The sequence below is a fragment of the Dasypus novemcinctus genome, chromosome 12, assembly GCF_030445035.2.
Source record: "Dasypus novemcinctus isolate mDasNov1 chromosome 12, mDasNov1.1.hap2, whole genome shotgun sequence".
Classification (NCBI taxonomy): Eukaryota; Metazoa; Chordata; class Mammalia; order Cingulata; family Dasypodidae; genus Dasypus; species Dasypus novemcinctus.
In genome coordinates, this window is record NC_080684.1 from 79130233 (window position 1) to 79143277 (window position 13045).

General features: G+C 32.6%; 1 protein-coding gene across 3 annotated transcripts in view; it reads right to left on the reverse strand.

Annotated features, from left to right (window-relative positions):
• The window catches only part of NR2C1 (nuclear receptor subfamily 2 group C member 1), a 72600-nt gene that overhangs the window by 11662 nt on the left and 47893 nt on the right, over positions 1 to 13045 (reverse strand). For 2 of the 3 annotated variants that reach the window (XM_071219007.1, XM_071219008.1), the window contains exons 8-10: positions 10370 to 10554; positions 9004 to 9169; positions 2264 to 2385 (exon numbers count right to left, since the gene is read on the reverse strand). In XM_071219007.1, the coding sequence (XP_071075108.1) occupies positions 2264 to 2385; positions 9004 to 9169; positions 10370 to 10554 (473 nt within the window). The remainder of the gene's footprint in view (positions 1 to 2263; positions 2386 to 9003; positions 9170 to 10369; positions 10555 to 13045) is intronic. The other variant, XM_071219009.1, reaches the window with a different exon arrangement.

Sequence of the window (13045 nt, forward strand, 5' to 3'; positions counted from 1 at the left end):
TACGCCTTTAATACTCATAATTAGAGACTGGGTCAAAGTTATGCTATTTGTTTTGATAAAAGAATACAACTTTTCAGCCACCCATACCAGGGGATAACCAGTTGGCATCTATCTGAACAAGCCAAAGAAGCCAAAGACATTCTTCTTTACCTGGCAACATGTTTGAACTGAAACCAAGGTACTTAAGGGAAAATAATCAGTGAAACGGCACTAGAGCTGATTTCAAACCCAGAAAGTTGTAAGAAACATTATTTTGTTATTATAATATTTTAAAAGACTAATCTTTTCAGGCTTAGCATTTAGTGGAAGGTTTCATAAATTATTCAAGAAAGAAATTTTCCTATGGTAAATGTTGGTGGCCTGGAATTTTTGGTAATATTATGTAAGAATCTAGACAGAACTCTTGCCATAGTTACTGCAGGCAAATCATGCCAGGTGCCGTGAAACTGAATGTACTAATACTTTCCCTAAATTATGCAAGAAGAACTTGAAGGCAACAACTGAATTTCTTTGAGTATTACTTGCCCTTGTAAGATATAGAAGCCAAACAAATAATATTAACCATGCCCTGTTTAAAATTCTTTAATCTACTGTTTCCCTCCAGTAAGTAAGTAATTAAAACAACTTGAATTTTAGAAAATGATTCATGTTGTTTATCTCTTTCTCTATATAAAATTAGGGGTTTGTGTTACCAAGCTTTGTATCTAAAGGAAAAAATGCCAACAATACCCGTTTCAAGGAAATGTAGAATAGCTTTTATTACCATGGCACAGAATTTTTCTGTCCTTAGCAGTTAGTCCTCACCTACCTGATTAAACACGTAAGACCTATAAATGATCTAGATAGGGTTAAGAAATACGAGTTTATGTAGCAATTAATGGACTTGAGCGCTAAATCAACAGTTATTCTAATTGTAACGTATCCTGTGGTTGATACACTGAAACTGATTTTCTAGACAGATTACGGAGAAATGCTGCTGCCACTACAAAATTATAACTGGAAACCTCAGGCTTTATTTTTGTCTTTTCAACATTTGGGCTATTTACATAGGATAATCACAATTAATTAAGATCAATAGTGTTATAAATATTTCAAGGACTTCATGTTACTCTAAAAAATTAATTCCTAAAATAATTGATAGTCTGTGATTAAAAATAACACCAGGTTACTTTTCAAACCGTAAATATGCCAGTTACAAGCTTAGGGAACTATATTTATTGTTTTAATAGTAACTAAGTGCTAACATAAATTTATGGAGTATTTTTTTTTTTCTTAAAAAAAAAACAGACGAGAAATTCTAAAGTTAAATTTGTTATTTTGGGAGAAAGGGCTAGCTTTGAAAAGTCAACCATCTAAACTGGACATTTAGTCTATTATTTATGCATAAGATTTAATGCATGATGAATCTAACCCTGCTTAAATAACTAGAGTGGAGGTCTCTGTATGACTTTTACAGTTATGATTCAGATATATATTTTCTTATTATGCTCAAAATATTCTCTAAGGATAAGGCATGGGCAGTTATTCCCAGTTTGCAAATGAGAAAACAGAAGTACAGGTTTTCTGACTATGGGCTGAACTTTTTTTTTTTTAATGACCTCTTCACCTCTTGATGGCAATTACCTTAAAGCACCTTCTAAATAAATTTGGCAAATTTTTGACAAAATCTGGATTACTTAAAGTAGATAATTTCTCACATGATCTGATTAGTTCAGAGGAGAATACAGATGTGCTCTTCGCTGATGGGACCAAATTTCTAGATTATTGTGTGGTATTATGGAGTATGCCTTTCTTTTCTTTAAAAAAAGAAAAAAAAAGAAAAACTACAAGATTGGGAGATGGACAAATATCTCTGAAAGCAGGTTTCAGCTCCTCAGTTACACACTTGGGATGAACAATGAAACAGTGGTGAAAGGGGGTGGGTGGGAGACAACCACAGTAGGGCATCCCTATTGCCTCCTCTTCCTTGAGCAAATCAAAGATGACCTATTGCAGATGCCAGCTATGATTAATTAGCTCCTCTGCATCTAGTCCATTCACATTGTTAACTTAGCCAAATTATGAAATATGGATAACATAAAGAGTTTATAGAACATGCTAGTTAGCTACTACGATTTGTCAAGTAAAAGACAAAATTTAAAGTTATGATGTTATACCATTTTTCCCTTTACCGCAAGTCCTCCTAAAACAAAACAAAACTTTTGTTCAATATACATTTGTGTGACAAAATCATATTTATATCCAAGGACTTGAAAACACTCACCCTAGAGCCTGGAAGGAAGGAATCGAAAGTGCCCAATGCATTGACAAGAACAGCAGTCTGGAGGCAGACTCCCCAATGTAGTGCACATTCAGGTACTCAGGCATAGGAGAAGGCATGGTGAGCTAGCGTGAACAGGGATTTAGGTAAATCATCTTAGGACTGAAAATTCCAAATTATCACTTCTTTGAAAATGTAAACATAACACATGAAATGAGGCTTTCAAATATATATAACAAAAAAAAATGCAGATCTTGAAATAATCCAAATCACTGGATTTTATAGCTAGCAATAACGCTAGGAATAAATTAGACCACAGTTTCTAAGAAAGCAATATTTAGACAAGGAGAACCCCACTTAATAAATGCCAACCATGATATTATCTGGTTGTATTTTAAAAAGTTATTTTCTGTCTTGATCTATATGTGCTTTTCTTCTTTCCTCTCTCCTTTCATTATTAATACCATACAAAAAACTCAGTTTAAAGAGCAATCCTATATGATAAATCATCCTTTCCTTTAGGGTATAGGCGTCACAAAACAGTTACAGAGCCAGGAGAGTAATGAGTAAAGCAGGCCTGATGGTGCCAGCTGAGCAAAGTATGTTTCCAACTAATGGAGACAGCTGCAACTTGAATGCTGCACATCAAAAGCATACGGGAATTTGGGCTCAGTACTGCCAACTCTTTTCAATGTCAAAGCACAGACTCTGTGTGAAATCTCCCCATTTTAAAAAGTTGGTAGTATTTAAAAATATGTTTTTAAAAGGTGCAGATAATATAAAATGTCTGGGGTTGTACTACTCACAGGCGGTCAGTATCTACTGCTGACTTAGGTAGGTAGCTTAAATATGTGTGTGACTACTACTGAAAAGAAAAGATTCTACAATAAAAAACTTCTAAAAGCATTTCTGAAAACCCTGTAGCTCATTAGTCTGCTTCCCATGTACAAGGTCTTGGGTTCAATCCCTGGTACCTTCTAAAAGAAAAAAAAAAAAAGACATTCCACTGTAGTACTACTTGTAACAGTGAAAGTTAAAAACTAGCAACAACCCAAATTTTTATCACTAGGAGAATGAATAAGCCATATTATAGAATATCTTACCGGCGTTAAAATTAATAAGATAAACTGATACATAATAGCATAGAAAAAAAACATCTCACACCCATCTAAGTGGGAAAAATTGCAGAACAACATATAGATGATCCAATTTATATTAATAAGTGTGTGTGTATTCATATTTAGGTACATAAAAAGGACAGAGAGCAAAGATATCACACAGTTAATAGTGGCTTCCTTTGGGATGGGGTAGGTAGGGTTTTCACATTTTGTTTTATTTATATATGTATTCCTTGAATCTTTGTCATTAAGAACATTTTCATATATTATGTACAAAATTTAAAATAATTTTTAAAGAATGATAATGGAGTCAGTTTCAAAAAGGCTTTAACTAATCATTCTTTTAAATGATGGGTTTTTTCCAACACGAAAAAAAAAATCTATCACCAAAAACCATTCATTGAAGAAACTTTGGAAAATGGAGAACATTAAGTGGTATGAGAATCATCCATACCCCTAACTACCAATATATGGTTATTAACAACTGGGTGGTATAGTCCTTTCTTTCTGGTCCTTCCTTTATAGGTACTGAATATTTGTAAACAAGTACCTTGGAAAAGAGATATATTAATAAATTTATTTCTTCTTGCTATTTCTTGGGTAACAAATGTTTACTACAGATATTTTATGTAGAAGAAAAATATAACAGGATGACTGAAGGTTCTAGTCTCATGTCAATTATATTTTTATTCAGGAATCATACTTAAAACTCTTAAAAGAAATCATAATAAAGTTTGAAAACCACATAGCTCTTCTGATACCCTATCCCACTGAGCTTTTAAAAATGGGATTTTACCTGTATATTTGAAAATATATAATGGATGAGGGTCTTTGCCATGATACTCTTGATTTTAATGACACTGACTAAAGGAGTTAACATTTATACAGAGCAGGGATTATGTGGATATACCCATTTGTACTTTTCTGGGGAATCAACATATACCTGTCAACAGATTCTCAAAGGTGTTTAAGACCCCAAACAGAGTAAATGATTTACAATATTAAAATGATTTAAAAGCTCTCCAGAGTGTTAAATAAAAGTGAAAAAAATACTTTATTTACTATTAGTCAAACATGGTTTACCTATTTATAAATGGTACCAACTAATAAAACAATAGGGCAATTAGCAGCGGAAACTTTTCTATGAGAAGAATAATTTTTAAATGTTTGAAAAATTTAGGGTGGAGCAATAAATTAAAAATTGTTTTTTTAAGGAGCTAATGGGACCTCAACATGGGAAGCAGCAGGTGCTTAACGGCAGAAAAAACCCACACCTACTCGCCAACTTATGACAATTTTTAAGAGATTTGTAGGCAAGGAAATATCAAGCATCTTAAACATAATTATTAGGCTGAAACTGTTACTAAATGCAAATATATAAAAGACAAATTGGGAACTATCTTATCTTTTCAGAACTTGCCCAAGGTCAGAAGGGAAGGAAGAAACACCTGAAAAATTAAAGGAATTACCAAAGAGGACTAGTTGGGGGGAGGAGAGGTGCTAAACAGCTTGTAACATTTGCCTTTAAACAAATAAAATAGTTATAATGCAAGTATTTACATACTTACACAATATGTAAATATTGGATATAAGTGCTAAAAGATACAAATGTACCTTAATTCTTACAACAGTGGTGATAACCCTGAAAACTTTCTGCTGCTTTATCATAAAATTGAAATGATTTATAACATACACTAGAGGAATTAATTATTTAATAGAATACTGTGTTGGCTTATTTTATAAAAAGAGGAAATTCCCGTAGTTTATCTGTTTTATATACTTAATGTTCTTAAAGCAATATACACCTCTAGTATTATAAATTAGAAAAATGATGCTGGCCAAAGATAAAATATTCTACGGAACAAGTCTTTCAGAATGAAAGACAAAGACTTCTTCCTCTATACAGAGAAGTTGAGTTTCTGCTACAAAGATGTTCAAGTGTCCCCAAAATGCCTTTGGACCTTTAGGTTTATCAATTAAATTATATGCATTTTTCAAATGAAAAAATCTTTTAAATATATTGAACTGATTTTTTTTTTTTCAAGAGTGTTGACAAAAATTCAGCATGGGGAAGTGGATATGGCTCAACCAGTTGGTGCCCACCTACCACACAGGAGGTCCAGGTTTGGGTCCCAGTGCCTCCTAAAAGAAGATGAGCAGACACCGCTCCCGCCACATCAGGCTAGATGCCGCCCCCATCACAACGAGCTAGATGCTGCCCCCTCAGCAACAAGCAGATGGCACAAGCCAGCAGATGCCGCAGCCCACGAGGAGCAGATGTGGCTCATGCCACTAGCACTCGCCTCTCACTTGGGAGGTACCGGGTTCTGTTCCCAGTGCCTCCTGGAGAAGGCAAGCAAACAATGAGCAGACAGATGAGAGAACCATCTGGGGGAGGAGGGGGATAAATAAAGAAAAATAAAGTAAATAAATAATCTTAAAAAAAAAAAAAACAACTCAGCATGACTATTGTTTTAGAAGTTATTACTTGCCTCTGTAATAACCATTCCAGAACAAAGTTTGTATATGTAATCTTAATAGGCTGCATCCTATAGCTTTTTAAAAAATCATTTAAGTTAGGAGATCTGGATTCTACTCTCAACTTATTAATTACTTGTGTGACCATGGGATAGTCATTCACTCAGTAACTATTTAAGAATAGTTATTGAGTAAATAACATGAAGCTCAAAGCTGTAAGCTCAGAAGAGAAACAAAACCAAAACAGAATGAGTTATAGAAAGGGAAAGGCATGTCTGAGTAATGGCCAGTTGGATTGGAATGTGGAGTGCCTAAAAGGTCATGCTACGGTGACTGGTCTTGATCTCACAGGGCCTGTGGGCAATGAAAAGCTTTCAAAATTTTTAAGTATCAGAGTGACATAGACAATTTTAAACAAGTGTCACTCTGGTGGTACCAGTGTGGGAGACAAAATGAAGACTGGAAACAGAAACATCACTGTAATAGTTTAAGAAATAAAAAACACCTGAAACACAGCAAAAGCAATAGAGAGGAGAAACTGAGAAATTCAAGCAACCAAACAATTAGGATTCAGTTATGTAGTGGAGAAGAGAGAAGCACAGGGAGTCTGAGGATGACTATGATTTGCGAACATGATCATTAGAAAGACAGCAATTCCAATACTGAGAGTAAACACAAGAGAAGAACAGGTTTGGAAATCACCTTACTTCTGTCTCATTTACTTATTTCCAAAATGGAAATACTATCTACCCTGATTTTTACCGTAAGGCAATTGTCAAAATCAAGCAAGAAGCAGGAGCGGGTGTAGCTCAGTGGCTAGTGCCTGCTTCACATGTACAAGGTCCCAGGTTCAATCTCGGTACCTCTTACACACACATACATACACACGCACAGATAAAGTATATGAAATCTCACCAAAAAGTCTGAATTTTAGTAAAAATGTTAAATATTACTTTTGTCCTATATTCTCCAAAGTCAAAGTGCAAATTTCATTATTACTCTATATCCTTACTACTTGCATCCTTTGAAAAAAACACAGAAAATCTCCAAGGCACTTTCCTTATCTACAAATCGAGAATAAAAATCCTAACTGCATCAACCGATTATGGTGAGGCTCAAGTGAAGGAATGTACATGAAAAGTATGCTGCAAGCCACAATGTATAACAATTGTACCCATGCATGTTTGTTTTGTACAGTAAAGTTGTTACTTTTACTATAGTTACTGTTTATATATGTTCATGTATGAATGATACATTTCAATAAATAGGCTTTAAAATGAAAAAAAAAAAATCCAAGAGCAAAGTGAAATGCTATTTAGCTCAGTAATTAAGAGATGACTGAGTTACTTGATTATACAGGTGTCAGGTTCTTAAAAACCCATGACCAGAAAACCTCAATGAGAGGACCAACTATGAAAGACAAGGCTCTAGAAACTCTAGAGAAATCACTGAAAAGTAAAACTCTTGACTTCATGAAGGCTATAAATAACAATCAGGGGAAGAAAGAACACGCTTTTCAGGAGAGCAAGAAAGTTTACAGCACTGATTCTGAGGATACCCAGAGTACAGTTAAGTCAAGATGGATGGGAAAATGCCAATTACAGAAACAAAACAATGTTCTAATTTGCCATTCCAAAACACGTACTTGAAAGAATCAACAATTTTGAGGACCAACATTATTGATAAAAAAGGTAGACTACTTCTACTTTCTATAGAAAGTACTCTCCTTTTTCCTTGCAATGGGTCTTTCTTCTATATAACATGTCTCATTTATAATATATCATCCCCCCCCCTTTTAAATAAAACAAAGAAAATAAAAATAAGAAAACAAAAGAAAGCCTTTTATTTAGAAGAAGAATGAGCAATGGAACAAATCAGTTTTGCCTTTCCACCCTTGTCCATAGCTCCTAACATAACTTTTAAGTAGACTATTTTTTATTCCTTTGCCTTCTCTTATATTACCTTTTATGTTTTTCCTAGGTAGTACAAATGAACATTCCTATTTTTTTTCCATATAAATTTACATATAAATTATCCATATAAATTATCTCTGGTAAAATTTTACATCAAGATTTGACTCAATGAGATGTTTTCTTGACTATATCAACTTACAGCAATTATTAAAGTCACCTGAATTTTCTCTGTGGCTATTTCTAACCAAGTCAAATTTTACAAATACAAAATTTACTTAAAAGCAGTTTTATGCAATGTTAGATTTTATTCTCATCATTTCTACTAGTAATACATGTATTTGATAATTGTGCATATTTTCATAAGAAGTCCACTGTAAAATTAAATTACCCTCAGATTTCCAGGAGTGTCTTGTACTGCTAACTGAAATCTCCTACACAATTATAATCGCTTTGCATACAATTAGCTAACAGTACACAGAGGTGACAGAGAAAAGATTCAGCGGTTAAGATGGAGGAGTCAAAATAGCAGGGCCTTAAAGTAGGGCTTAATGTATCTACAGCTCTAATCCAAACATTATTTAATGACCAAATCAACAACTTTCTGGTATTCTACATGCACTGTTTCTATCATTAATGATTACGTTTAGGGGACTAAAAAGAAATCAGGTTACCTTCACCAAAATGGTTAAGTGGAAAATGTTAAAAATCAAGTTAAAATGTATTAAAATAATATCTTTAGATGGATTCTATGGTATGTGAATAAATCACAATAAATGCCTTAAAACATTCTACCTTCTTACAGTAATTCTGAGAGCTAGCTAATTAGAGTAATACCTAAGAAATTGGGTTCCTTATAGTTACTACGGTCAGAGCAAACTATCTTAGTGTTAGATATAGTTAACACTAAAGAAGTAGATAGGCATTGAAAAAAAGCAGTGCATTCAACTCATCATACAAGCTAATACTGAAAGTATTTTAAAAAATCTGTTTACTCTATAAGCTAACATTTACAGACTTGGACCCATTATTTCCTAGTAGAACTATGATATATAAAAAAGATGCCAATTCATTTATTATAGCCAGAGGTATATATTTTAACTGCTATTTAGAAATTCTATCAGGGATATTTCTGACCTAAAAGAACAATGAATATACTTTCATTTTTGAAAGGAAAATCAAAATCAAATTGGATGATAACACAACATAAAAATTAAAGTATGTATTTTGGAAATACCCTGAAAGCTACATGTGAATCGCTGAGAAGTGGCCCCTCTTTTTCGATGTAATTTATGCTTGTATCTCCAGCAAGTAGGTGTACGCTTGCTTCCATGCCCTCTACTGAGTTCTGACAGGCTGTGCTCTCTCCAGGATTCAATGCTTTTGCAAGAGTGTCAAATGCCCTATAAGGAGATACCAGACGCTGTGAGGTTGCCCAATCTCCACAATAAAATTAAAATTCTATGCAAAATTCTGGAATTAAGATTTAAGACTTAAAATGTTTAGGAAATAGCACTTTGGTATATCATTGATCAGTCCATTTCAGTGATATCTAGGACCCTCTCCAAAAGCAACAAATTAAACTTCACATGTATAGTATGAATATATTATCATATTAATGTATTATCAGAGAATTAAAGTCTCTTTCTAAAATCTTATCTAATTTAGGGAGAGAAAAACCCATGTATTTTGGTATGAAAATGTGCTTATTGCTTTTAAAACATACATTTGATACCATAGGATATCAGCATACTTATTTTACATATGGGAGATATTTAAAAAAAAAAAAACAAAGGTAAGAACTTATGTCGACTTTACTGTATTATATACAATTCAGACTTAGGTTTATTTTTATTTTAAAAATTCAGAGAATATATTTTAACTTGTGATTACAACAAGAATTTGAGATTAGGATAATAAATAATAATGAAAGCTAGCAAATAATTACTAGAAAACCTCCCCATATTTTTCTGTGAGATGCTTTCAAGAGTTCCTTAAAATCTCATGTCCAAAAATGTCCTTATTGACTCTTAAATGCGGTTTCTTCAGTATTTTAAATGTAAGAGTATTAAAAAAGTCAGAAGAAACCTGTTTTTTATATCCTAACTATTAATATTTAGAGAATGATAAAAAAGAATTCTGATACTAGATTCCTGAGAAGTAACTTAAAACTAGTTAATTCAACTAGGTCTTTTAAAGTTATTTTCATGACAGAGATTACGGGGGGCGGGGAATCCAGATGACTTCCTAGTAATAAAATTTTCTTTCTATATACACAGAAAATAAAATTTGGCAACTGAAATATCTGAAATGTCAGGCAGAACTTATCTTTACAGGGGAAAAAAAAATCCTAAAGTTTAAGACTAAAATTTCTAATATTTAAAATATTCACTTTTTGTTCCTATTATGTAGACTGTAACCTGCTACACATTTTAAACTGAATGCAGTTTTTCAGTTAAAACTTATTATGCCCTACATTTTCTAAGTGTCTAATAAAAATGCTTACTTCTAAAACTTCTGTAAACAGTATTCAATGTAAAATATTTCAAGAAATACTAAAGGCCACTTAAACAAAAGACACTTAAGTTCAAAATAGACCTTACCTTGAAACATCACCATTGGTTTGCATTTCTTGATGAAATTCACATAAAGAGGTATCACCATTGCTTAAATTTTCAATCATAGACATTTCATTGCTATTTGGAGAAAGATCCTTAGTTTTTCCAAGATTCGCTAATGAGGTAACCACACTGGCCAATGTACTTAAATCTCCCTGACATGATTCAGCCTCAAAAAAAGAACAAAGGTATTAAAATTTTGTCAATTGGTATCAGTAAACCTTTAAATCTGAAACATGCAATTCTAGATTATGAAATGTCAAAAGAAAAGCATTCTAATTAAGATAAATGAAAACTAAACAGTGAAATCAAAGAGCTCGAAACTTTTCTGAAACATGAGTATAAAAAAATCAGGTATATTTCTTAAGAAATGTTTATTAAAAAGTTACATTAAACCAAAATTTGCACCTAATGGCTAATCTATCCACATCTCAGTCCCTTCCTCTGTAAAAGTGTATTAAATTAAGACGATCTTTCAAATTTTTAGCATTAAAATTCTCATAATATTATAATTTCCAAAACTTAGTATCCAAACTAGAAATTTGTACAGAATAAAATCAATACTAGAAAAATGAAACAAAAAATGAACATATTACTGAATTGGTTTTCTAAGATACCAACTTTTACCAGGTACTGTATAAAATGCTGAGGATACAAAAATGAAAAAGAAATCGACTAGTTGTCCATTTTTGTCTTCATTCTTTCTCTTACTGGATTTGAATTTTTTATATATATAAGATACAGGCCTTTTGCTACACATTGCATATTTTCCTCATTTGTCTACATCAATTATGTGTATTAATGATGTGTATAGTCTTCCTGCATTAATTAGCCATAATTCTTTCTCTTAACTCTTTGACTACTCAGAAATATAGTTTGTAAAGGAAAGGCAGATAAATATTTGATTTTTACTCCTTATATATATCGCTTTTCAGAGTAAGAGTTGGTACCTTAGCAACCTCTAGTGACAAATGGGTTTTTTTAAGTATCATTTAAATTTATATATTTTTATATATTTCTTATGTTTCAATCCATTATAGTCAATCTTTTTTTGATTCTCCAATAATATCATCCTTACCTAGTGAATTTCCCCTCTTCAAGTGGGCTTCTATGGCCTATCGACAGAATCCCTTTACAGAATTTTTCTGTTAATACTTTCCTATATGGTTTTTGTTTTTAGTAATCTTAATCCTTAAGAAAATACACATTTTCTGATGTTTCATCTGTTATTTCGAATGTTTATTTGAAATTGATTTTAGTGAATGAAGAGAAGAATAAAAATTTTTGTGCCTCCCACAAATTAACCAATCATTCCAGAATCATTTACTAAATAATTCTACTAGCTCCTGAGGGCTTTATATGATCACTCTTTACACACACTTCATTTAATCTTTACTACTACCCCATGAAACAGGAATCATCATCCCTGTATTACTGACAAGGAGAATTATCCATAGTCATTCCAGAAGTACATTATGGTGGTAAGGTGGGAATAAGGTCTGTCTGACTCTAAGTCTCAGGCCCTTAACACTGCTCCAAAAGCTTGCTTACATATGAGTGAAAATAATCGGAATTTTTAAGTGTTTTAATTTTCAACTAAAACTAGGAAGCTTATTTATTTTTTGAGTCATACCTAGATCTAAATTTTCAAAGGAAAAAAAAACATTTTAACTGTATGCTACTGGAAATGGATATTATGGGAAAGGTGTGCACATTCATTTAAATGAATCAGTGAGTATTCTCTTTCATCTAGTAACAAGTTTATCTAACAAGATTTTAAAGTTTTTGCCATTAAAGCCTTTTAGACAAGATAGTTGACAGTATGGGATCATCTGTCAAGGGAAAATTACCACATAGGGTTGTTTGAACAATTTACTGAAAAGAGATACATAAAAGGACAATGCCTGGGCAAATAGTGGTTTCTCAACAAAAGTTAGTTTCCTTCCCTTCCTAAAGGATTGAATAGTTCAATAAAATAGTGCAGCTACCATTTGAATCTTGAATTATGAAGACATGGCTAAGTGAAATCTTATAATTCCTAAATATATGGTAAGAGGCCAAACCTCCAGAAACTACATACAAAAACCCAATTTGTAAAGTAGATGCAGTTAATATTACTATTTCATAGATGAGGAAACTGAGGCACTGAGAGGTGAGACAATTTGCCTAAAGTTAGCAGCTAGTAAGGGAACTAGTAAGTGGTAGATGAAATCTAATTCCAGAACTTAGCATACTTTAAAGTATTAAACAAATAAAAATCTTGGAATGAATAGGTTGAATAATCTTACAGATTAATGTAAAACCAGATCATAATACAGGCTAAGAGAAAGAAAACCTGGTTATATGTTCCCTGAAATGTGTTTTCAGATAGGAATCTTTAAGAGAAATTTAATTTTCTCACAATGGTTTCTGAAAACTACAGAAACTCTACATGCTCAATCTAAAAACACCTACCTTTTTCCTTCAAATCTCTTGCTTAATAAAGAGCTGCTCCAATCTCTAAGAGAACCCAGATGACTTGGGTGCATAATATGAAAGCTCTTGCAGCAATCCTATTGCTACTTTTGACTAGAGGCAATGTCTTGATTTAGGTGTGCTAAGAAATTCTCCTTACCTGAAATTAAAATATTAAGTATTTTGATACTACAAAATCTGTAGGTG